Below are 19,949 nucleotides of genomic sequence, written 5' to 3' on the forward strand. Positions count from 1 at the left end.
GTGGAATTCAAAGAACTCTGACCAGACCCAAATCTTTTAAATACTCATTTTACTCAGATTAAGCATCATTTTATCTAAATAGATTCTCTCCAATAGGAGTTACAGTGCACACAGAAGCAAAAGGTAAAGCTAAGTGCTAAGCCCAGCCTGCTCCTCAGGCTCAATCCCTTGGTTTGGACAAGCCCTGCCCCAGCCCCTCATCCCCTCCAGGGGAGAAGGCTGCTGCTTCACCCTGGTCCTGGAAAACCACCTCCAGCAGTCTCTGCCAGAACTTGGGTTCTGAAGCTGTTTTTCAGCAGTCCTGGACACAGCTCCCTGGGCAGGACCTGCCTCCACGTGGAGCTGCCAGAGGTGTGGAGGTGACCACAGGGATGGAACCTCCTGCTCTGCAGAGCTAACCCCAAGTGCTTGCTGAGGGCAGTGAGCTGGAGGCCCCACGAGTCTCTAAGGGGGAAATGGGAGAACAGGCTAAAAACCACCAGCCCTGCATTCACTCCCTTTATTTCATGACAGTGTCTGGACTCTGGAGAGAAGTTGTGGTTTCAGTGGGCTTGCTGGTTCCTCCTCTCTGGACTCCTGGATGTCTGCCATGACTGCTGCATCCCAGGCAAGGGTCAGGAGGGCTGAGGGCACCTGGGATGGAAAAGATCAAGTTACTGAGCTAAAGCAATGTTAAACTTTGCCCTCAGAACATGCTGGGGATGTTCACAGACCTGGAAGTCTTGGAGCATTTCATCTAAGAGTGGATTTCTGCAAGAAGCTTCTCCAAGGATGCTGCTGTGGGCTCTCTGTGGCAGAGCTGTGCTCACCTCACAGTTCCTGCCTTCCCTTTTTTTTCCCAGTGTGGATTCTGAGCCCCTGACAGAGCTGTTGGCAGCCACAGCAGCCTGAGTTTGCTACAGGAGGGGGGCAGTTCCATCCTCCCAGACCCCCAGCCTTGAGCTAGGAGCCTCCCACCAGTGTTTCCTCTTTGCTCAAGCTTAAAAAGGGGCCAGAGTACAACTTAGAGCACTGAGAGCAGAAGACAGAACCCCCTGAGAGCAGCAAAGGACTCTGACACCCTCAAGCCACCTGTGGAAGGCATAAGCTGTGTTTTTTTAACTCACCAGCCCACATTCATTGAAGGCCAAGTTTTCATCAGTCAGTTTGAGACCTCCAGGTCCCAACAGCTCAAAGGGCAGCCAGTCATCTCTGAGAGCTTCCCTCACAAAGCTGTAAAGCACAGAGACTGTTTCCCGTGCATAAAACGTCCCTGCCATGAGAAAAAGGAGGCAGATATTGAGCAGCTCTCTGGCATTTCCCAAACTGAACTTTTTGCAGGTGGTTCTGTGGGGCTCAAGTCCTGATGCTGACTTTCTGAACGACTTCAGTGCCCCAGAAAGAGTCTGATGCAGCTGAGAAGCATAAAAGCAGCATCCCCAAAGAAAAATAGGACCTTCCAAGCCCCTGCCAGCCTGTAACAAAGAGCTGGGGAAGCCTGAAATGATTTTTCCAGAGTTCCACTGCAAAGAAATCACAGAGGATTGACACTGTTGTACAGGCTGACACCACACCAGCCACCTCATGCTGGTTACTCTGACTAATGGATAATGAATGGGCAATAAATGGGACTTAATGAGTACAGCTCATTCTCAGGAGCCTGGGAAGTGCACACTTTACTAACAGCACCTTGAGATTCTCCACTCAACACTCAACCCACCCCAGCTAAGGCAGGCTGAGGGCTCAGAGATGGGAAAAACTCTTAGGAGAAGCCTTCCCCCACTCTGGTTTTGGTTTCTTTCTTTTCCTAGCACCCTCAAGCCTGCTTGTTATCCAAGCTCCTGCACTAGCCAAGGATTCTCAGCAGCTTTAGGGGCAAAGAAAAGGTACCAAAAGCCCCTGACCTTGGAGGATGTACCCGTCAGGGAAGCGGACTCGCAGCAGGGTGTAGTTGTATTTTCTCATCTCCCTTTGTTCCTCTTTCTCCCGCATGGCTCTTGTCCTCAGCATTGCAGCCTTCTCCACTGCTTCTGTCCTTTAGAAAAAAAGCCATTTTTAGCATGAAGGAGAGGTACAAGACTTCTGGTGTGACCTCTGTGCAGTCAGAGCTCTGATCACAGGACGTTAAGGGCTGGAAGGGACCTCTGGGGGTCACCCAGTCCAACCCCTGTCAGGGCAGGGTCACCCAGAGCAGGGGGCACAGGATGGTTTGGAATGTCTCTGGAGACTCCAGCACTTCTCTGGGCAGCCTGTTCCAGTGCTCTGCCACCCTCAGAAGTAAAGCAGTTCCTCCTCAAAGTTTCTACATTCAATTTCATGCCTGTCACCTCTTGTCCTGTCCCTGGGCACCACTGACAGTGCCCGTCCCCATCCTCCCGGCCCCACTCTTGAGGTACTTGTGAGCCTGGATAAGATCCCCTCTCAGCCTTCTCATCTCCAGGCTAAAAAGACAAAGTCCCTCAGCTTTCCTGTCCTTGTCCTCTCATCATCACTAACCCCCTGCTGTCCCCTCTCCAGCAGGTCCCTGCCCTTCCTGACCCAGGGATCCCAGAACTGGCCACGCAGCCCCAGCTCTCTGAGCCCCGCTCACCGGAGCCGCTGCTCCCGTCTGATCTCCTCTGCAGTCAGGTTGTAGAAGTCCTCAGGCAGCTCAAAGGAAGCAGCTTCAGGGGAGGGTTTGAAGAGGCAGAGCTGTCGATCCAGCTGGGCTCGCAGGGGCTCTGAGCTCAGGAGCTGCTCCTTGTAGTGCCTGAGATCTTCCAGCCTGGGCAGCATTTCTTCCTTCAGCACATAGAACTCCTCTGGGGCCTCTGCAACAGGAGGGGCAGGAGCTGAGTCTCTTGTTCTTTCTGGGAGTTAATGAAAGGCTGAGGGGCAGCAGAAAATGAACCTGCAGAGGGAGCAGCTGGTTCTGTGCCAGCTCTCTGGGGCTCCCTCAGCAACCCCAGGGGCCTTGTCTCAGTGTCCCACCACCCCTCCAGCTCCTGACTTCAGTGTAACACAGAGATTTCTTACCTTGTCCTGGAACAGGAAGCATTTTTGTCTCAAACCCAACAGCCTGGAAAAATCTGTGTATCCCTTCCAGGCAGCTTATCCTTTCCTGGAAGAAAAGGAGAGAATTCCAATGTAGTCTGCTCCAGGCATGGACTTTTCTCAACAGAACACTTCCTGGAGCCCTGATCTCACCTGAAACACTTTGTTCTGCAGTTTGATCTTCCTGTACTTCTCCTCCTCTGGATGGAGATAGATGTTATCCAGGTATCTGCAAAAAGAGGAACACACTGCATGGATCAGAGCACCTCAGGACACGTGTAAGGAGAGACAGAGACCTCACAGAACTTCTCAGAGATCAAAGGGCTGCTCAAGGCAGAGAAAAGTTCTCAACCAGCAGCTCCCAAAATTCCTGGAGGAGTGACCCAACCTCCTGGAGGAGTGACCTCCTCTTCAAGCAGTGAGCCAGCTCCTCAGACATCTCCAAGATGCTGACCTCGTTTCCTAACGAGCAGCTCAGCTCCTCTGAGTGTTTGGTTTTCCTCAGACTCTGGAAAAACCTTGCAGGGGAAGGACAAGCACCTGGGCACACTCAGTCCCACTTACTTGGCCATGGTCTCCACACCCACTCGGACTCTCTCCCTGTCCCTGTTGAAAGTGTGGATCTCCATGATGGAGGCAGCCACTGGATCTACAGAGAAATACTGGGGGAGAAGGAGAGAAATGGGTCAGCTGTTGGGGTTTAACCCTACCAGTAACTCTTGTTCCTCCCTACAGTGGGATGGGGGAAGAGAACTGAGGAAAAAAAAAACAAAAAACCCACATAGATTGGGCTAAATGTAATTGAAGTGTTTAAGGAATTTTTTCACTGTTTTCCAGTTTACAGGAAATAAATGGCTCGTTAACCCTGCTGTCATTACACATCCAAACCACAGCTGGTAGGAAGAAAATTAACTCTATCCTAGACAAAACCAACACAGAGCCAGAGCTCCCAGTCTCAGCATTCCCAGGAAGGCACAGGGAGGGTCCCACAGGTGGAGTGGGACATGGTGGAGACTTCAGAGAGGGAGAGGTCCCTACTGCAGTGCTGGAGGGGACACAAACCAAGGAGAATCCAGGAAGGAAGCACATCATGGGCTGGTTTGGGTTGGAAGGGACCTTCAGGATCCAGTCCCACTCCCTGCCACGGGCAGGGACCCCTCCCACAGCCCAGGGGGCTCCAAGCCCCATCCAACCTTCAACACTGCCAGGGATGGGGCAGCCACAGCTTCTGGGGGCAACCTGGGGCTCAGCACCCTCACACCAAGGAATTTCTTCCTCATGACCCCTCTGGTACTTCAAACCCTTCCCCCTCATCCCATCCCTCCAGGCCCTTGTCCCAAGTCCCTCCCCAGCTTTCCTGGAGCCCCTTCAGGCACTGGAAGGTGCTCTAAGGCCTCCCCATGGGATCCTTCTCTTCTCCAGCCTCTCCAGAGCTGCTCCAGCCCTCAGGTCACCCTCAGGTCACCCTCATGGCTCTTACCTCCTGGATGGCTTCTCTGAGGTGTTTCTCCCTCTGGTCTTTCCTTACCACCACACCAGTCAAGGGACAAATGAAGTAGACCCCTGAAACAGAGGGAACAGCTGCCCCTTCCTGATCCGAGGAGCCACGATCCTATGGGAGACAGAACCAGGCACCCAGCTGAGCCCGGGAAGGTTTGGGGTTGGTTTCCAAGCCCCCGGGGCAGGGCAGGAGGAGGACTCAGCAGTTCCTCTGCTACCTCTGTGTCCAGGGAGAGCCCCTTCTGGCTGGCAGCTGCCTCGGCCATCAGCTCCTTCCTCACTGCAAGAGACAAACCCATCACTGGGGGAAAGGGCAGAAAAGCTGCAAATTCCACGAGGTTTTGGCTCTGTGGGCAGCAGCCCCCAGCTCAGTGCCACCCCCCAAACCCACCTGCACCCCACAGGGTCCCCAAAGCACCACCCGGGTGCTTCCCACCCCCGAGGGTCCCCCCGTGCCCCCCAGCCCCGGGTCCCCTCCGAGCAGCCCCTACCCTGGTTCCTGACGCCCTCCTGGGCGGGACCGGTTCTGCCTTTGCCCTTCAGCTCCAGCCGGGCCAGCGCCGCCGCCGCCGCCATCTGCGCCTCGTCTGTGGGGCCCGGACGGGGCTTGGGAGCCGCTTCAGCCTTCGGCTTCTCCTTGGGAACCCTGGGACGTGAAGGAGGAGTCGGGGCTCCGCCACCACCGGGACAGGACAGCCCGGGGCCCGGCCCTGCCGCGGAGGCGTTAACGGCGATCACCGCGCTGCGCCCCGGACAAGCAGCCGGGAACCGGCCCGGTGCGGCAGCATCGCTGAGCGAGGGCTCGGGTACCGCCCGACACGGCCCGCGCCGGGTCACAGCGGGCCCGGTGTCCCCGTCCCGATCCCCACCACGTCCCGGGCAACCCCGCCCCGATACCGGGTGGCACCGGACCCGTCGGTACCGATCGCCCGGCAGAGCGACTCCGGCTCCGCTCAGCCCCGCTCCTCAGCTGACGAGAGCGTCCTGCGTCCCCCCCCCCCGCCCCGTTACCGGAGGGTTCCCCGTACCGGGACGGCTCCGAGAGCCTCTGTCCGGGCCCCGCCGTCTTGAACTTCAAGTCGGCCTTAATCTCCTGGAAGAACTTGCGCATGGCGGCGGGACAGGACCCGAGGTTCCGGCACGGACGGGAGGGGGAGGCGATACGGAGCGGGACAGGACCCGAGGTACCGGCAAGGACCGGACGGGACGGAAACCCCCCCGCCCCCCAGCGCTTCCGCCCCCGGAAGAGGCGTGTGCAGGCCCCGCCCCCCGCGCCGCTCTGGGCTGCGCAACTCTGTGACCTCCGCTGGGTCCTCCAGGGCTGGGGGCGGGCCCGGGACCTCCCGTGTCCGTCCCCACGGACCCCACGACTGCACCCAGGGCCACCCGCAGCCCCCCAGGCTGCACCCATGGGCCCCCACGAACTTCCATGGACCCCAAGGCTGCACCCACATCCTCACAGCCCCTCAGCCTGTGCCCACGGAGCTCGCGGCCATTAGGGCTGCACCCACAGCCCTATTGGTGCCACACAGGGACCCACAGCGGGGCCACCACAGCGACACCGAGAGCCTGGAACATCTGGGTCGAGGCTGGACCCACCTCCAGGCAGCACCGAACCCTGACCCAGACACCACCAGAACCCCCCAGGCCAATGGCAGAGGAGACATTGAGGAGAGGACACGGCCCCAGGACGTGTTGGGGACGTTTGTGATGTCCCAGCAGCAGTCACACGCTGCAGGATCCACACCAGATTATCAGCGAGATAATGCACAGCCCGGGTGACAACGTGGGGTATGGCACAGGCTGGGACACGGCGTGGGCTGGGGTACGGCACAGCCCCAAACCCGGTGTCACCTGCAGGGTCACACGGAGGAGCCCCCAGGAATTCCCCTCCTGACCCCAGGGGCCACCCAGGGGCCACGCGTGGGACTCTGTCCCTGGAGTCAAGAAGGAACAGACCCTTAGGGTCATGGTGCCCATCCCCTCCCCAGAGCCCTGACCCTATAGCCCTGACCCTACCCCACACCCTTCACCCAACCTAGAACCCCTCTCTCTCCATGCCCTCTCCCTCTCCCCGGATCCTCTCCCCCTGTCTTTCTTCCCCTCTCCTTTCTCCCCTCTCCCCCTCTCCCTCTCTCCGGATCCTCTCTCCCCCTCTGCACCTCTCCCTCTCCCTTTCCCCCTCTCCTCTCTCTCCCTCTCCCCCCCCTCTCCCTTTCCCCTCTCCCTCTCCCCGGATCCCCTCTCCTCTCTCTCCCTCTCCCCCTCTCCCTTTCCTCCTCTCCCTTTCCCCCTCTCCCTTTCCCCTCTCCCTCTCCCTCCCCGTTGCCCCCTCTGGCCCCGCCCCCCTCCTCGGCGCCTCAAGGGGCGCGGCCCAATCCCGTTATCCCGCCGTGCCCCCGCCTTCCTCCCATTGGACTAAACGCCTGAGTGACGTCAGTACCAACCAATAGGCAGCGCCGCCGCGGGTAGGGGGAGGGACATCCTGCGGGCCGGGCCCGGTGCTCCGCGGCCTGGGCCTCCGCCGCTGCCCCGCCCGCGGCCGCCATGCCGCACAGCTTCAAGCCCGGGGACTTGGTGTTCGCCAAGATGAAGGGGTACCCGCACTGGCCGGCCCGGGTGAGACCGCGGGGATGTGCCGGGTCGGGAGCCCCGGGTCGGGTCGGGGATCCGTTGCCGGTATGGGGGTACCTATCGGTACCGGGATGGCGGGGGTGGTACCGGGGTGGGGGAGCGTACCGGCTGCTGCCCCCCCCCCCCTTCCGGATGACGGGGTTGTAGTGGGATGGGGATCCCGTAATGGTACCTGTACCGAGGTACCGAGCAGGCGGTACCGGCATGCGGTGTCCTGTACCGGGATGGGGATTCGCTAACGGTACCCGAACCGGGATGGGGACCAGTACCGGCATGGGGTGTCCTGTACCGGGATGGAGATCCCATAGTGGGATGGGGGACTCGAGATCCCACAGCGGTACCCAGACGGGATGGGGGCAGGTACCGGCTCTTGTCCCGCTGTAGGGCGTCCGTACCGGGATGCGGATCCCCTAACGGTACCCGAACCGGGATGAGGACGCGGTACCGGCATGGGATGCCCTGTACTGTGATGGAGATCCCATACCGGCACTTGTACTGGGATGGGGAGGTCCGTACTGGGATGGAGAACCCATAACGGTGCCCGTACCGGGATGGGGACCTGGTACCGGCATCTCCTGTGCCGGGATGAGGCACCCGGTACTGGTACCGATACCGGGATACGGGGTGGGTACCGGCATGAGGGCTCCCAGTGCTGGGATGGAGATCCCGGGAGAGGAACCTGGTACTGGTGTGGAACATCCTGTACTGGGATGAGAGGTTCTGTGCTGGGGGGGGACCCAGTACTGGCTGGAGTGACCCATACTGGGATGGGGTACCCTAACCAGTATCTGTCCTGGGACATGAGGGACGTGTACTGGGACAGGAGGTCCCATTCCAGTGTCCGTACTGGGCTGGGGACCCATGACAAGGATAGAATGTCCTGGAGGGGAATGGGGGCTCCCAGTTCAGCACTGGGATGGGGGCCCCGACGGGCACAGCCCGGTACTGGGATGGGGTCCTGCACTGGGAGGGGGGTCCCACACCAGCACCCAGAGGGGTTTGGTCCCAGTGTGTGTGAGGGATTGAGTTGGCACCCACCCCATGCTGGGGGGGTCCCTCTGTACTGGGAGGGGGTCCTGCACCAGTCTGAGGGCCCCAGCCTGGCCCCCACCCTGAGGGAGAAATACGGGGAGGGGCCATCCTCATCCTCATCTTCATCTTCATCCTCATCCTCCCACTACTCAGTGAGACCCTGCCCCACCAGACCCCCCCCAGTTCTCTTCCCCAGCCTGGGTGTCCCTCACCCTCTGTCCCCCACAGCAGGGAGGGGACCGAGCGGGACAGGGTCACTGGTGGGGACACAAGGGACACAAGGGACACACCTCCCCCCCAGGCTTGTGGGGGGTCTGCAGCTGCTCGGGGCAGGACTGGAGGGTGAGGGGCAGATTTGGGGGTGTGGGGGATGTGGTGCTGAGGGGGCTCAGCTTTGGGGGGAGGGGGCTGTGGTTGATCAGGGTCAGGCAGGTTGATCTGCTGAAGGCAGGTGGAAACCGTGTGGGATCGAGGCCAGGGGGTACCCAGGAGGTTCTGGGTACCAGGGAGGTTCCAGGTATCGGGGGGGGGTTCTGGGTACTGGGGAGGCTCCAGGTGCTGGAGACGACGCTGCGGGTGCCACACCACACCAGGACACCTCTGATGCCATCCCTGCCCTCTCCTGGCTGACCCACCATGAGGACTCGGGCCTTCCAGGAGATCCCCGGTGCCGCCGGCTCCCGCAGCCCCTTCTGCTTTCTAGCTGCTTGCTTGCTTTGTGGGTTTTTGGGGAGGGTTCTCCCCCTACCCCGAAGACCTCCCCCCTCTGCACCCTGAGGCTCTGCCCGCAGCCCCGACCGCCCGGAGCAGACGGAGCTGGGAAGAAGACGGGGTGACCCCCACGCTGGCAGTGGGGGGGCTTTCCCTACAGCTGCTCTCCAGCCAGGAAGGACCCTCAGGACCACTCGCCCCCCCACCCCGGGCTGGAAGGGGCTTTTCTCGGGCCTCTCCCACCCCCCCGGGGTTGCTTGAAGCCGCGGAGCTCTGGGGAGGAGCAGGAGGCCGGGCCTCGAGTCCCGGCGGTGGAGAAAAGGACCTCGATCCCCGCTGGATCCCTGCTGTTAACTCTTGTAGAGATCCCACCCCTGAGGCCTCAGCAGCTCCCCCGGTGCCTTGCTTTATCCTCGCTGTGCTTTTAAAATCTCCAAAAACCTGTCGGGGAGGCCGACACCGCCGCGGCCGGGGCCGAGGAACCTGGCGGAGGACGCGTTGGAGCCGCTCCCTCTCTGACCACCTCCTGCTTTGGGTTTCCTTTCAGATCGATGACATCGCGGACGGCGCCGTGAAGCCCCCCCCGAACAAGTACCCCATCTTCTTCTTCGGCACCCACGAGACGTAAGCGCTGCCTCCGCTCCCCTCCCCCCCACGAGCTGCCACTGCTCTCACCCCGGGGCTTCACCTCTGCTTTGTCTCTCTCCAGCGCCTTCTTGGGCCCCAAAGACCTTTTTCCTTACGAAAAATATAAAGACAAATACGGGAAACCAAACAAGAGGAAAGGATTCAACGAGGGACTGTGGGAAATCCAGAACAACCCTCACGCCAGTTACAGTGCCCCTCCGGTGAGTGGGGGGCTCGGTGGCGGGGGGGCTTCTGGCCCCTCCGGCTCCTTTCCTCCGAGTCGTTCTCCTCCTTTCCGTTTTGTTTCTGCTTCTCATTGCTGCGGTGCCTTCATGCTTCCAGCTTGCAGATCAGCTTCCTTGGGGTTTGCAGTGTCTTCTCTTCCCTTGCCCTCTCCTTTCCGGAGGGATTCAGCCCTCCTCCTCCTCCTCCTCCTCGGGAGGAAGGTGCCTTTGCCCCATCTTCAGGGTGGAACTGCTTTGTGCTGCTTGCCCCAAAAATCCGTGAGGGTTTTGTTCTCAGAGAGAGAACGCAAGGCTTGCTCATCCCCAGCTCCCAGACCTGCGTGGGGAGTGTTGGGCAGTTCCCCCTCAACCACCACCACCTCTTCTTCACCCGTTTCTGGGGTCCCACTGCCCCTGGGAGACAGCCCTTGCCTGTCAAACGCTCGCGTTGGGTGTTTCCTCACCGTAACTCTGTGATGCCATTTATTGTGTAGTGATCTTCAGAGAAGGCGGCCCAGGCAGCTTCATAGGCAGTTGGTCTGAAGAGGCAGAGGAAGGTTTTTAAGGTGAGCTACAAGGAGAAGGTGGTCTAGAGGTAGGGAATGAGCCCCCCCTGGCTGTGCTGCTGTCGGTGAAGGAGAGAGAATGTGGTTTGAGAAGCTGCAGGAGGTGGTCGGACCCGAGACTGCAGATACTGTAGGGTAAGGTGAGACCATAGAGATGTTTGAAAACCTGGAGAAGGACTTCAGCTTGTTGGGTGGGAGGTTGGTGATGGTGAGAGGCAGCTCCAGTTTTGTCTGGAGACTCCACTGTGAGCTCCCAGCAGGGGTGAGAGACCTGTTGGTGAGGGACCTGCTGTGACTGAGGGACTGTGGTGACACCAATGGCCCCAGCAAGGCTGAGGGTCCAACCAACACCGACTGCATCTTGTGGCCAAACTGCCAGGAGAGGCAGAAGAGGCTGAAGAAAAGGTCTCATGGCTTTGAGACCTAAATGAAGGTACCAGGAACATTCAAGAATGAGGAGAGGTTTTCCAGCAGGAAGGCTTCAGTGCTGGAAGGATCCCAGCTCTGGAAAACACCTTGGGTACCATGTCCTTGTGTGAGGAACCTTATGGTGGGCTGTTGAGAAGCCAGGAGACCTTTCCTACGTGGGAGTGAGGGAGAAGGACACAGAAGATCTCAGCTGGGAAGAGTGGTGGCTGCCATGCTGGGCACCTTACATGGACCTTTCCCATGGGATGTCCATGGGAGAAGGATGAGACCAAACCTTGGAGGAGAGGATGGACCAAGCCACCAGCCCTGTGTGTCTGGCGCCGTTGGGGCAGAGGAGGGCTGGGGTCTGCTGGCCCAGGAGGGGCTCTCAGGTCTAGGCTTCTCCAGGGGGTGTTCAGCAGGGATGGAGAGGGGAGCAGGGTGGTGGCAACTGGGGCATCCAGAGGGATCTGGTGGTCTCGGGGGGGGGGCTGTGAGGGGGTGCAGGGCAATTAGAAGGGTGTGGACTGAGTGTCCTGGTTGTCCCTCTGCCCCAGCATTGTGCTGAAGGGTCCTGTGCCATGGGGGGGGCTGCCCCCTGCTCCTTCACCCACACCTTTGCTCAGTGCTGCCCTCCATTGCTCCTCACCCTTTTGTGCCCCTTCTCCTCCCCCTCCTTGACGTGCCCCAGGCCCCTCAGGGCCATAACACAGCTCTCCTCTCCTTCCCCCTCTCTTTAGCCTGCCAGCTCCTCTGACAGTGATGTTCCTGAGAATGACCCAATGGGGGGAAGCGAGGCAGGGGACGACGAGGAGGACACAGCCATGGCTGCTGTCACCACAGAGAAGCTGGAAAGTGATGAGGACTCGGATCGAGGCAGCAACCACAGTGGGCTGAAAAGAAAAGCCCTGGCTATGAAAGTGAGTGTGGGCTGAGAGGGTGCCACACAGTGGGGATGGGGAGGGAGGGGGGTTCTGCTGCTCTGGTTCCTTGGGTCCAGCACCAAGCTGTAGCTTTCATCCACTGTGCAGCATGTCAGGCCCTATGTGGTGAAAAAAACCATCTCCCTCTGGATTCTCTGGTGGGAAGTGGGGGTTCAGAGCATGGGTGGGGGGCTTGTAACTCTCATGTTGTCTGTGAGGTGGTGGGATGGGTCCTGGCGTGGGTTGCAGCCTGGAGGAGAAGTCAGAGCCACAGATCATCTGTGGGTGCAGAGGCAGTGGTGGCTTTCCAGGGAGGGGGACTGAGCTGCTCTCACCTTGTCACTTCTCCTACTTCAGATGCCAGTGGCAAAACGACCTCGGAAATCCTCCAGTGATCTGGACCAGGGCAGCCCCTCCCTCACAGAAGAGGAGAACTCAGAAACGTCTTCTGAGTCAGAAAAAAACAGTGACCAGGTGAAAGGGGTTTGGAATACACTGGTGTGGAGGCTGGCAGGGTGGGCAGAGCATCACCTTTTTGGGGAGGGGAGTGGCCTGAGGGAGCCTGGCTGGTTCTGAAACCATCCTGAGACCCTTCCCCATTTCTTCTGATTTCTCTTTTCCTCCAGGACTTCACTCCTGAGAAGAAGCCAGTGGCCAGGGCTCCCCGGAGGCTGACAGCAGTGGGGAGGAAGAAGAAGGTAAAAACCCCCTGAGTCTGGGGTGCAGGGTGAGAGTCTGGGGAGGAGTCTGGGGTCTGTGCTGGTGGAAGGGGCCAGGGGTGGGGTCAGCTCTAGGAGGGACCTTGCTGATGCCTCCATGACCCTGTTGTTCCCCATGGGACCCACCTCTGAGCCACTGCCACCCCCTATCCCACCCCACTCTGTGCCTGCAGAAGGTGGAGTCTGGCTCCGACTCAGACTCCAAAGTGGATTCAGATTCAGAAATGGGAAACACAACTGTGGACATGACCAAATCTGACTCCAACTCGGATTCAGACTCAGATGTGTCTGTGAAGAAGGCTCCACGGGGCAGGAAACCAGGTAACACCCAAGAAGCTTCTTCCACCACTCCTGGCTTCCTCAGGGGACTGGGGAGGACATGGGGTTGGGGGCTTCTGAGGCTCTGGGGTTCCCTTCTAAGAAATTCCTTGGTGTGAGGGTGCTGAGCCCCTGTCCCAGGTTTCCCAGAGAAGCTGTGGCTGCCCCATCCCTGGCAGTGTCTCAGCCCAGGTTGGATGGGGCTTGGAGCCCCCTGGGCTGGGGGAGGGGTCCCTGCCCATGGCAGGGGTGGCACTGGATGAGCTTTAAGGTCCCTTCACACCCAGACCAGTCTGGGATTCTGTTGAGGGCATCTTCCAGCCCTCTAGCCCCCACCCTGGGGCTGTTTGAGCAGAGGGACACCCAGAGCTGCTGCTGAACATCTCCCTGTTGCCTTGCAGCTGAGAAACCTCCTCCCAAGCCCCGTGGCAGGAAACCGAAGCCCGAGCGTGTCCCCAGCAGCTCCAGCAGTGACAGGTGAGCTCAGCTGGGGACACTGGGGCTGGGCTGGAGGGCTCAGGTCACACACACCTCCCTCTCCACGTGAGGGGTCTGAGCCTGCTCTGTCCTCCCCAGTGACAGTGACAGCGACGTGGATCGCATCAGCGAGTGGAAGAGGAGGGATGAGGAACGGCGGCGGGAGCTGGAGGAGAAGAGGAAGAGGGAGCAGGAGGAAGAGATCCGTCGGCTCCGGGAGCAGGAGAAGGAGGAGAAGGAGAAGAGGAAGGAGAAAGCAGAGAAGGGCGAGGAGATGCACTCGGACTCAGACAGCAGTGCAGAGGATGAAGTGCCCAAAAAGGGCAGGAAAGGTCGGGCCAAAACCCCGTCCTCCTCGGAGTCTGAACTGGAGGTGGAGAAAGAGGTGAGTGGAGAGGTGTGGAGACAGCCAAGTTGTCCTCTCAGGTCAGGTCAGTAGGGACCTCCAGGAGTGAGTGAGGGGCAGGGACCTGCTGTCTGGGTCTCCTGTTTCCCTGGGGTGGTCCACACAAGGCTGGGAAGGGCTGTGTCCATCCCTCAAAAATGGGAGCAATTCCACTGTCCCAGAACACCCCATGGAGCTGTGGGAGCTTCTCCATGATGTTCTCCTTCCCACCAAAGTCATGGGATTTGCTCCTCTGCCTTCTCTAGAGGGTGGGCATCAGCTGGGTTGGGCTGAAGTGAAGGGTGGCAGAGGGCCATGTGAGAGAGAATGGGGCAGGAGGCTGGTAAATTATCCCCAAAATTTTGAGGTGTTTGGGGCTGGGTGGGTCCCTTTGGCTACCAGGATATTTCCTTGTTGAGCTGCACACCCTGGGGCCATTTTTGATCCCCGGGGGATGTCCCTGCACCCAAACCCTCCTGCAGCAGTGGTGGGATAGGTGCTGGATGGCACCCAGGGGAGGCATGGCCCCATTTCCCCACAGTGGGGAGGGCTGTGCTGCCCTCTTCCTGCATTGTTCTCTCTGCTCCAAGGTAAAGAAGCCAGTGAAGAAGCAGCCCTCAGAGTTGTCAAGGAAACTGAATCAGAAGGAGAAGAGAGGCCGAGCAGAGGAGAAGCCACGGAACAAGTCAGCATCCCCCCTCCTCGGTGCCTTCTCCCTCTGGGGACACAGCCCACCCTCCCTGCTGACCCTCCTGGGGTGGGGATGGGGCTCCCTGGGGCCAGCAGCCCCCATGGGGTGGGGGCAGGCTGGTTCCTCCTAGAGCTGAAGGGGCTGGAGCTTCCCTGGTGTTCTCTTCCCAGGAAAAGACCCTTGGGGTGTCAGTTGGGGCTCTGCCCCACTGCAGTCCCCAGGAGCACGGGGCTCCTGGGAGCTGGGGGGGAGGGTGGCAGCATGTAGGGTGGGCCAGGAAGACTTGCCAGCCTCTTCCATCAGCATTCTTGCTAGCCCAGTGGCAAGAGGAGGGTTCCACCTGGATGATCTTACCTCTTGCCTTCCTCCCACAGACCTCTGAAAGTGGAACGAGGCCGGAAGAAACCAGACCTGATCCCTGAAAGGAGGATGGAGAAGAAAAAAGGTGAGAGAGCCCTTGGTGGATGTCACAGAGGGGAGGAGAGGAAGAGAAGGGATCCAGGGTTGGCTTCCACATCCCAAGGAAGAGGAAGGATCCTTGTGGTTCTGGGGACAGGCTGAGAGAGTTGGGGTTGGTCAGCCTGAAGACAAGAAGGCTGCAGGGGGACCTTAGAGCACCTTTCAGTGCCTGGAGGGCTCCAGGAAAGCTGGGGAGGGACTTGGGACAAGGGCCTGCAGGGATGGGATGAGGGGTGATGGCTTTGAAGTACCAGAGGGGTCATGAGGAAGAAATTCCTTGGTGTGAGGGTGCTGAGCCCCTGGCCCAGGTTGCCCCCAGAAGCTGTGGCTGCCCCATCCCTGGCAGTGTTGAAGGGCCCAGGTTGGATGGGGCATGGAGCCCCCTGGGCTGATGGGAGGTGTCCCTGCCCATGCAGGGGTTGGGACTGGATGATTTTTAGGTCCATTCACACCTCCACCAGTCTGGGATTCCATAACTATGATCCGTCTCCTCCCAATCCTGGCCCATCCCAACCCATCCTCTTCAGAGACACCCCTGGGGCTGTGTTTGACCTTAGAAAAAGAGGAGGGGGAAACCAGATTCTTGCTGGGCGAGAGGTCCCAGGCTCTGGGTGGTGCTGTGCTCTCCTCCAGTGGCCTGGTGCCTTGACCTGTCTGTCTCTCTTGTTGCTCCAGAGCCCACAGTGGAAGAGAAACTTCAGAAACTTCATAGCGAGGTCAAGTTTGCCCTGAAGGTTGATAACCCAGTGAGTATTCCAGAGCCTGGGAGGGGCCTGGCCACCACTTGTACCTTGCCCAGCTGCCATCCTGGGGGTTCTCACACTGGCCCAGCCTCCTTGTCCCTTTGGGGACCATGCAGTGCTGCCCTGGGTACCCTCAGGGACCTGACTCCTTCCTCATCCTGGGTTGAAAGTTCCTGAACCAGGTTATAATGGGGTTGGGGTGGAGGGCAAAAGCTCAGGGCAGGATCCAGAGCTCGGCCAAAGAAGTTTGGTGAATGGAGACACCCTCCAGACTCCCAGTTTATCCCCCTCCTCACAGAGGGACTTCCAGACAGGTTCTGATCTCGGTGCCATCCTTGCAGGACATCAAGCGATGTCTGAACGCTCTGGAGGAGCTGGGCACACTCCAGGTCACCTCTCACATCCTCCAGAAGCACACTGACGTGGTGGCTACACTGAAAAAGGTAGAGCAGAGGGTTGAGTTCCTGCCTGGAGGGATCCAGGAGTCTCCTTTGGGCCACCCCAGCTCCAAGGGTGTCCCCTCCTCCCTCCTGCTCTGGCAGATCCGTCGCTACAAAGCCAACAAGGACGTGATGGAGAAAGCTGCTGAGGTCTACACCCGCTTGAAGTCACGTGTCCTGGGACCAAGGATGGAGGCCATCCAGAAAGCCAACAAAACCGGGCCCGAGAAGGAGAAAGGGGAGGTGGAGAAAGGCCAGGAGAAGCTGCCAGGAGGGGAGACACGGAATGAGAAGGGGGAAGAGGAGATGAATGCTGGTAACGCTCCAGGGGCACCTCCCTGCTCTGTCTTGTGCCAGGGCTTTTCTCAGGGCATGGCATGTCCTGCTGGAGACACGAATAGGGACACAGAGTGTCCCACTGGGGACCAGGGACACACACAGGGGCATGACATGACCCTCTGGGGACATGGACAGGGTGACACAGCTTGTTCTGCAGCTGACTAGGGACATGGATGGGGACGTGCTGTATCCTGCTGGGACCCAGCACTGTGGGGGACACAGCACTGAGCTGAGGACTGGGGACACAGGGCTGGCTCTTGGTTTGGTGGCAGAGGGTCTGACAGAGCCCTGTGTGACAGCCCCCACCCCTCACTGGCTGAAGTGCCAAGAGTGGGAAGGGACCAAGCGCAAAGCAGTGGTGGCAGTAGGAGCAGGGGGCAAACCTCACCCACGCCCTGGCTCTCTGTGCCTCTGGGCTGATTTTTGGGCCAGGTCAGCTTCTTGCTGCCAGCCTGAGCTGGCCTGAGGCACGGGGGAGTGGGAGGAACACAGGGATGTCCTTGGCCACTGGCTTGGGCTCTTGCGCAGGCAGCGGGTGACTTGGATCTTCCAGCCTCGTAGCCAGGGGACGTCCTGGTGATGCTGCAAGAGCCTCCCTGGAGGAGCTGATTCAGAAAATCCCCTCTGATGCCAGCCTCCGGGCTCAGGGATGGAGTTGTTGGGGCCCCGTTAGGGTCAGGGTAGAGCTGGGGTCCCAGGTTGGGTGTCACTTGCCTGGCTGGGGACAACCTTTGAGCATGGGTCCTTGTCCTGCCCATCCTCTCGCAGATCAGGATGGACGAGGTCCACCCTAAGGCCCCTGTTGTCTGAGCCTCTCTTCTCTTTAGAGTTGTCAGGTCCTGTGAACGGTGAATCCATCTCCCAAAAAGCAGAGGGCACGGAGGAGGACAAAACCCAAGGGCCAGGAGAGCCAGAGGCATCCACAGAGGAGCCCCACAACAAGTGAGTGGGTGAGGGGCAGAGTTGGGAGCCCCGAATCCCATCCACCTCTGAGCTGGGATGAGTTTTGGGCTCTGGTGGGGTTGTGTTGGGCTTTTCCCAGCTCGGGAATGATCTTGAGCTGCTGGAGACCCATCCCTGAGGTGGCTGTGCTCTCCCTCAGCAGTGTGCAGGACTGTCCCAAGGCTGAACGAGCCGGACTGGAGCGGGACCGAGCTCCCGGGGAGTCAGAGGCTGTGGAGGACGTGGAGGAGAGCTGAGCTGAAGGAGCAGCTCCCACCCTGAGGAAGAGGAGGAGAAGGCAGAGGGGCTGCAGGGAGACACCTTGTCCCCTGCTCGAGTCACTTCACTAAGTCACACAGTAGCTGATGTCTTAGGTCTTGTCCTGTGCCCCCCTCCCTGCCAAGACACCAGCCGGGCAAGGCTGTGCTGGTTGTCTGTATTTGTCCCCTCATTTTATTTTTTTATTTCATTTGGGTTTGTTCTGTTTTTTTCTTTAGTTTTTGATTTTGTTTTATTTTTGGTTTTTGGTTTGGTTTGGTTTGGTTCTTCCATACCTCCCTGCCCCCCTACCTAATTCTTTGTGATTTTAACCTCAGTGGAATGAGTATCAAGGGTTGTTCTTGGTTTTTTTAATGAAAAAAAAATGAAACAGAACAAAAAAACCAACCACCCAGCAAGCCCACGTGTGTCTGTTTCTTGAGGCATCACTGACTGTGACAGGGAGGGCAGGACCAGCTCCCAGCCTACATTTCCCCCCCCCTCTTCCTCGTTCCCTCTGGTCCACCCTGCCAGCTCGGTCTGGGCACCCACGGGTGTCCCTGTCCCTGCCGAGGGGAGTGGGACAGCCCAACCAGGCTGCTTTCTGCTTGATTGGACACAGCTGGGGGGCTTCTCCAAGCCTCCCCCTTTCCCCACCACCATCTCTCTGCAGCTGCTATAACTGGGTCCCTCTGCTCCAGGGGAGGCAGCAGAGCTGGGGCACCACCAGCTTTTGGGTTCAAAACCAGAGTGAAAACAAAAATGTGTATTTTTCTTTTTTTCTTTTTTTTTTTTCTCTCTCTCCTATCTCGGCCAGGGAGGGACTGAAGCTCGGCAGCATCCTGCCTGGTGCTGGGCAGCATCTTTTGTCTGTCTGTCTGTCTGCTCTTTGGCGAAGATCCGAAGCTTTTTTTTTTTGTACGTGTAAAAAAAAACTAAAAATAAAAAAAACCAATAAAAGATGTTCCCAGCTTCACCAGCCCCTGGCTCCTCTTTGTGCCTCGAACCCCACCCCTTCATCCCTTCTTTTTGTGGCTGTTCTTGCTGTAACTCTGCCCTAGGGAGAGGGTTCTGGGGTTTTTTCCAGGGCAGATTTCATGCTCGTAAACAAAACCCAAATAAAAGCCATTAAAAATAAATATTCAAGAAAAAAAAAAAAGCCTCTTGCCCAACTGCTGGGGAGAGGGAGGAGCGGCTAGAGGAGGAGGGAGGGAGGTGCTCATCTTGTCCTTGGGTTGGGGACACATGGAGAGATGTGGGAACAACCTAGATTCTGGGGAAGGTGGATGGATCACCCTGGCTCTGGGGGTGGGATTTAAAGGTGGGTACAAGGTCTGTGTAACCCCCCCCCCACTCAACACTCCTCATTCCCTTTGGGTGTTGCAGGCCCCCCCCCCCCTCCCTTGCCACAGATGAGCAGGAAAAAAACCCAAGACATTGAGAACTTGAGCAGCGTCGTGTTGGTTCCACCAAGGACATGGGATGGGGAAGGGGAGGGAGTTGGATTTGGGGCCTTCCTGCCTCTAGTTTTTGGGATGAGGGGGGCTGGAGCAGGGTGACATGCTAGCTAGCTCGATGGCATCCTCCAACCACGGCAACAGCAGGTGCTGGAGCAGGAACATCAACGATGCCTCCCAGGCCCGGGCCAGCAGCTCACGTCCTTGGGTCACCGTGGTCCCCAGCAGCTCCCGTAAGGTCCTGGATTGGCTGAAGGCCTCACGGCGTTTGGCCACGCCATGGGGGACTCTCTGAACTCGACCCAGCAGCTGCCCCACGCTGTCCTGCAGCCACTGTCCCAGTGTCCCTCCAGCTCTTCGGGATGTCCTGCACTGCTTGGCTGGCCCTGCCTGGGTGTTACGGGGCTCCCGTGCTGGGCTCCTGGGTGCCCGTGGCTCCTGGTCTTGGGGCATGGCCATGGGGTTCAGGGGATGGTGGGGGGTCCCTCTCCCACCTCAGCACAAGGAACTGGTGCCTCTCACCACATGGAGGATGTGCTGGAGCTGGGTGAGAAGCTGGTGGGTGTCCAACTGCTGCACCAGAGCCACAGCTCAGGTCCTGGGGTCAGCATGGAAGAGCTGAGGGGAAGGAGGTAGCTGTGACAGAGACCCCAACCCAGCCTCAATCCCTCCCACACAGCCTGGTGCAATATGGGGGGTTGGGAGGGGGGTGTATTCCTGGAGTGGTGGGGGTCCTGCTCCCAGGACCTCCATGCCCTTCGCCTCCCACCCCTGGTCCCCCCCAGGCTCTCACTGGGCTGGAGTAGGGGTAGAAACCAGGACATGGGGGCCCCAGGATTCAAGGGAGCAGGGTGGGGGGGCTGTTCCTCCATCCCCCCCTTCACTCACCCTCAACCATGGTGTCTGTCCAGGGCTGCTGAGTGCCAGTGCCTTTGCTGACTCCCAGGAGACCCCCAAGCCCCTGTGACCTCAGGGAGGGTTATGACATCACCCCCCCCCACCAGCTGCCCTCAGGCCCCTGCTCAGGGTGGGACACAGCTGTGGCCACCCTGCTCCCACAAATCCCCACAGAAGAAGCCTCAAG

General features: G+C 59.1%; 2 protein-coding genes across 6 annotated transcripts; one reads left to right on the plus strand and one right to left on the minus strand.

Moving 5' to 3' along the window:
- Window positions 1-32: 32 nt before the first annotated feature.
- Window positions 33-5,757, minus strand: UBXN6 (UBX domain protein 6). The gene is made up of 11 exons (XM_071727546.1): window positions 5,541-5,757; window positions 5,004-5,158; window positions 4,731-4,792; window positions 4,493-4,624; window positions 3,577-3,674; window positions 3,166-3,241; window positions 2,995-3,079; window positions 2,570-2,789; window positions 1,884-2,014; window positions 1,107-1,252; window positions 33-633 (listed from the first exon to the last, which is right to left on the minus strand). The coding sequence occupies exons 1-11, from the start codon at window positions 5,621-5,623 to the stop codon at window positions 505-507; spliced, it is 1,317 nt and encodes a 438-aa protein (XP_071583647.1). The 5' UTR covers window positions 5,624-5,757; the 3' UTR covers window positions 33-504.
- A 1,213-nt stretch (window positions 5,758-6,970) lies between these two features.
- HDGFL2 (HDGF like 2) lies at window positions 6,971-18,384 on the plus strand. Of its 5 annotated transcripts, none has more exons than XM_071727458.1 (16): window positions 6,971-7,131; window positions 9,437-9,513; window positions 9,599-9,737; window positions 11,455-11,634; window positions 11,995-12,111; window positions 12,264-12,335; window positions 12,530-12,677; window positions 13,076-13,151; window positions 13,251-13,536; window positions 14,127-14,221; window positions 14,602-14,672; window positions 15,362-15,432; window positions 15,771-15,872; window positions 15,972-16,185; window positions 17,036-17,150; window positions 17,311-18,384. In XM_071727458.1, exons 1-16 carry the CDS (start codon window positions 7,060-7,062, stop codon window positions 17,405-17,407), a joined length of 1,932 nt encoding a protein of 643 aa, XP_071583559.1. In that variant the 5' UTR covers window positions 6,971-7,059; the 3' UTR covers window positions 17,408-18,384. The 5 variants fall into 5 exon arrangements, with proteins under 5 accessions (XP_071583559.1, XP_071583560.1, XP_071583562.1 ...); XM_071727459.1 differs by having other exon boundaries at window positions 17,314-18,384; XM_071727461.1 differs by lacking the exons at window positions 9,437-9,513; window positions 9,599-9,737 and having other exon boundaries at window positions 6,978-7,131; window positions 17,314-18,384.
- The last annotated feature ends 1,565 nt before the right edge of the window (window positions 18,385-19,949 follow it).

This window comes from Heliangelus exortis, chromosome 28, assembly GCF_036169615.1.
Source record: "Heliangelus exortis chromosome 28, bHelExo1.hap1, whole genome shotgun sequence".
Taxonomy (NCBI): domain Eukaryota; kingdom Metazoa; phylum Chordata; class Aves; order Apodiformes; family Trochilidae; genus Heliangelus; species Heliangelus exortis.

Bases quoted from the DNA above. Each gene is read 5' to 3' on its own strand.
- HDGFL2 (XM_071727458.1), top strand. From the start codon at position 7,060: ATGCCGCACAGCTTCAAGCCCGGGGACTTGGTGTTCGCCAAGATGAAG. The intron at 7,132-9,436 runs GTGAGACCGCGG...GTTTCCTTTCAG, and splicing joins ACCCGCACTGGCCGGCCCGG to ATCGATGACATCGCGGACGG. The intron at 17,151-17,310 runs GTGAGTGGGTGA...GCTCTCCCTCAG, and splicing joins ACAGAGGAGCCCCACAACAA to CAGTGTGCAGGACTGTCCCA.
- UBXN6 (XM_071727546.1), bottom strand. From the start codon at position 5,623: ATGCGCAAGTTCTTCCAGGAGATTAAGGCCGACTTGAAGTTCAAGACG. The intron at 2,790-2,994 runs GTAAGAAATCTC...CTCCTGTTGCAG, and splicing joins GCTTCCTGTTCCAGGACAAG to AGGCCCCAGAGGAGTTCTAT. The intron at 634-1,106 runs GTGAGTTAAAAA...TTTCCATCCCAG, and splicing joins CCTTCAATGAATGTGGGCTG to GTGCCCTCAGCCCTCCTGAC.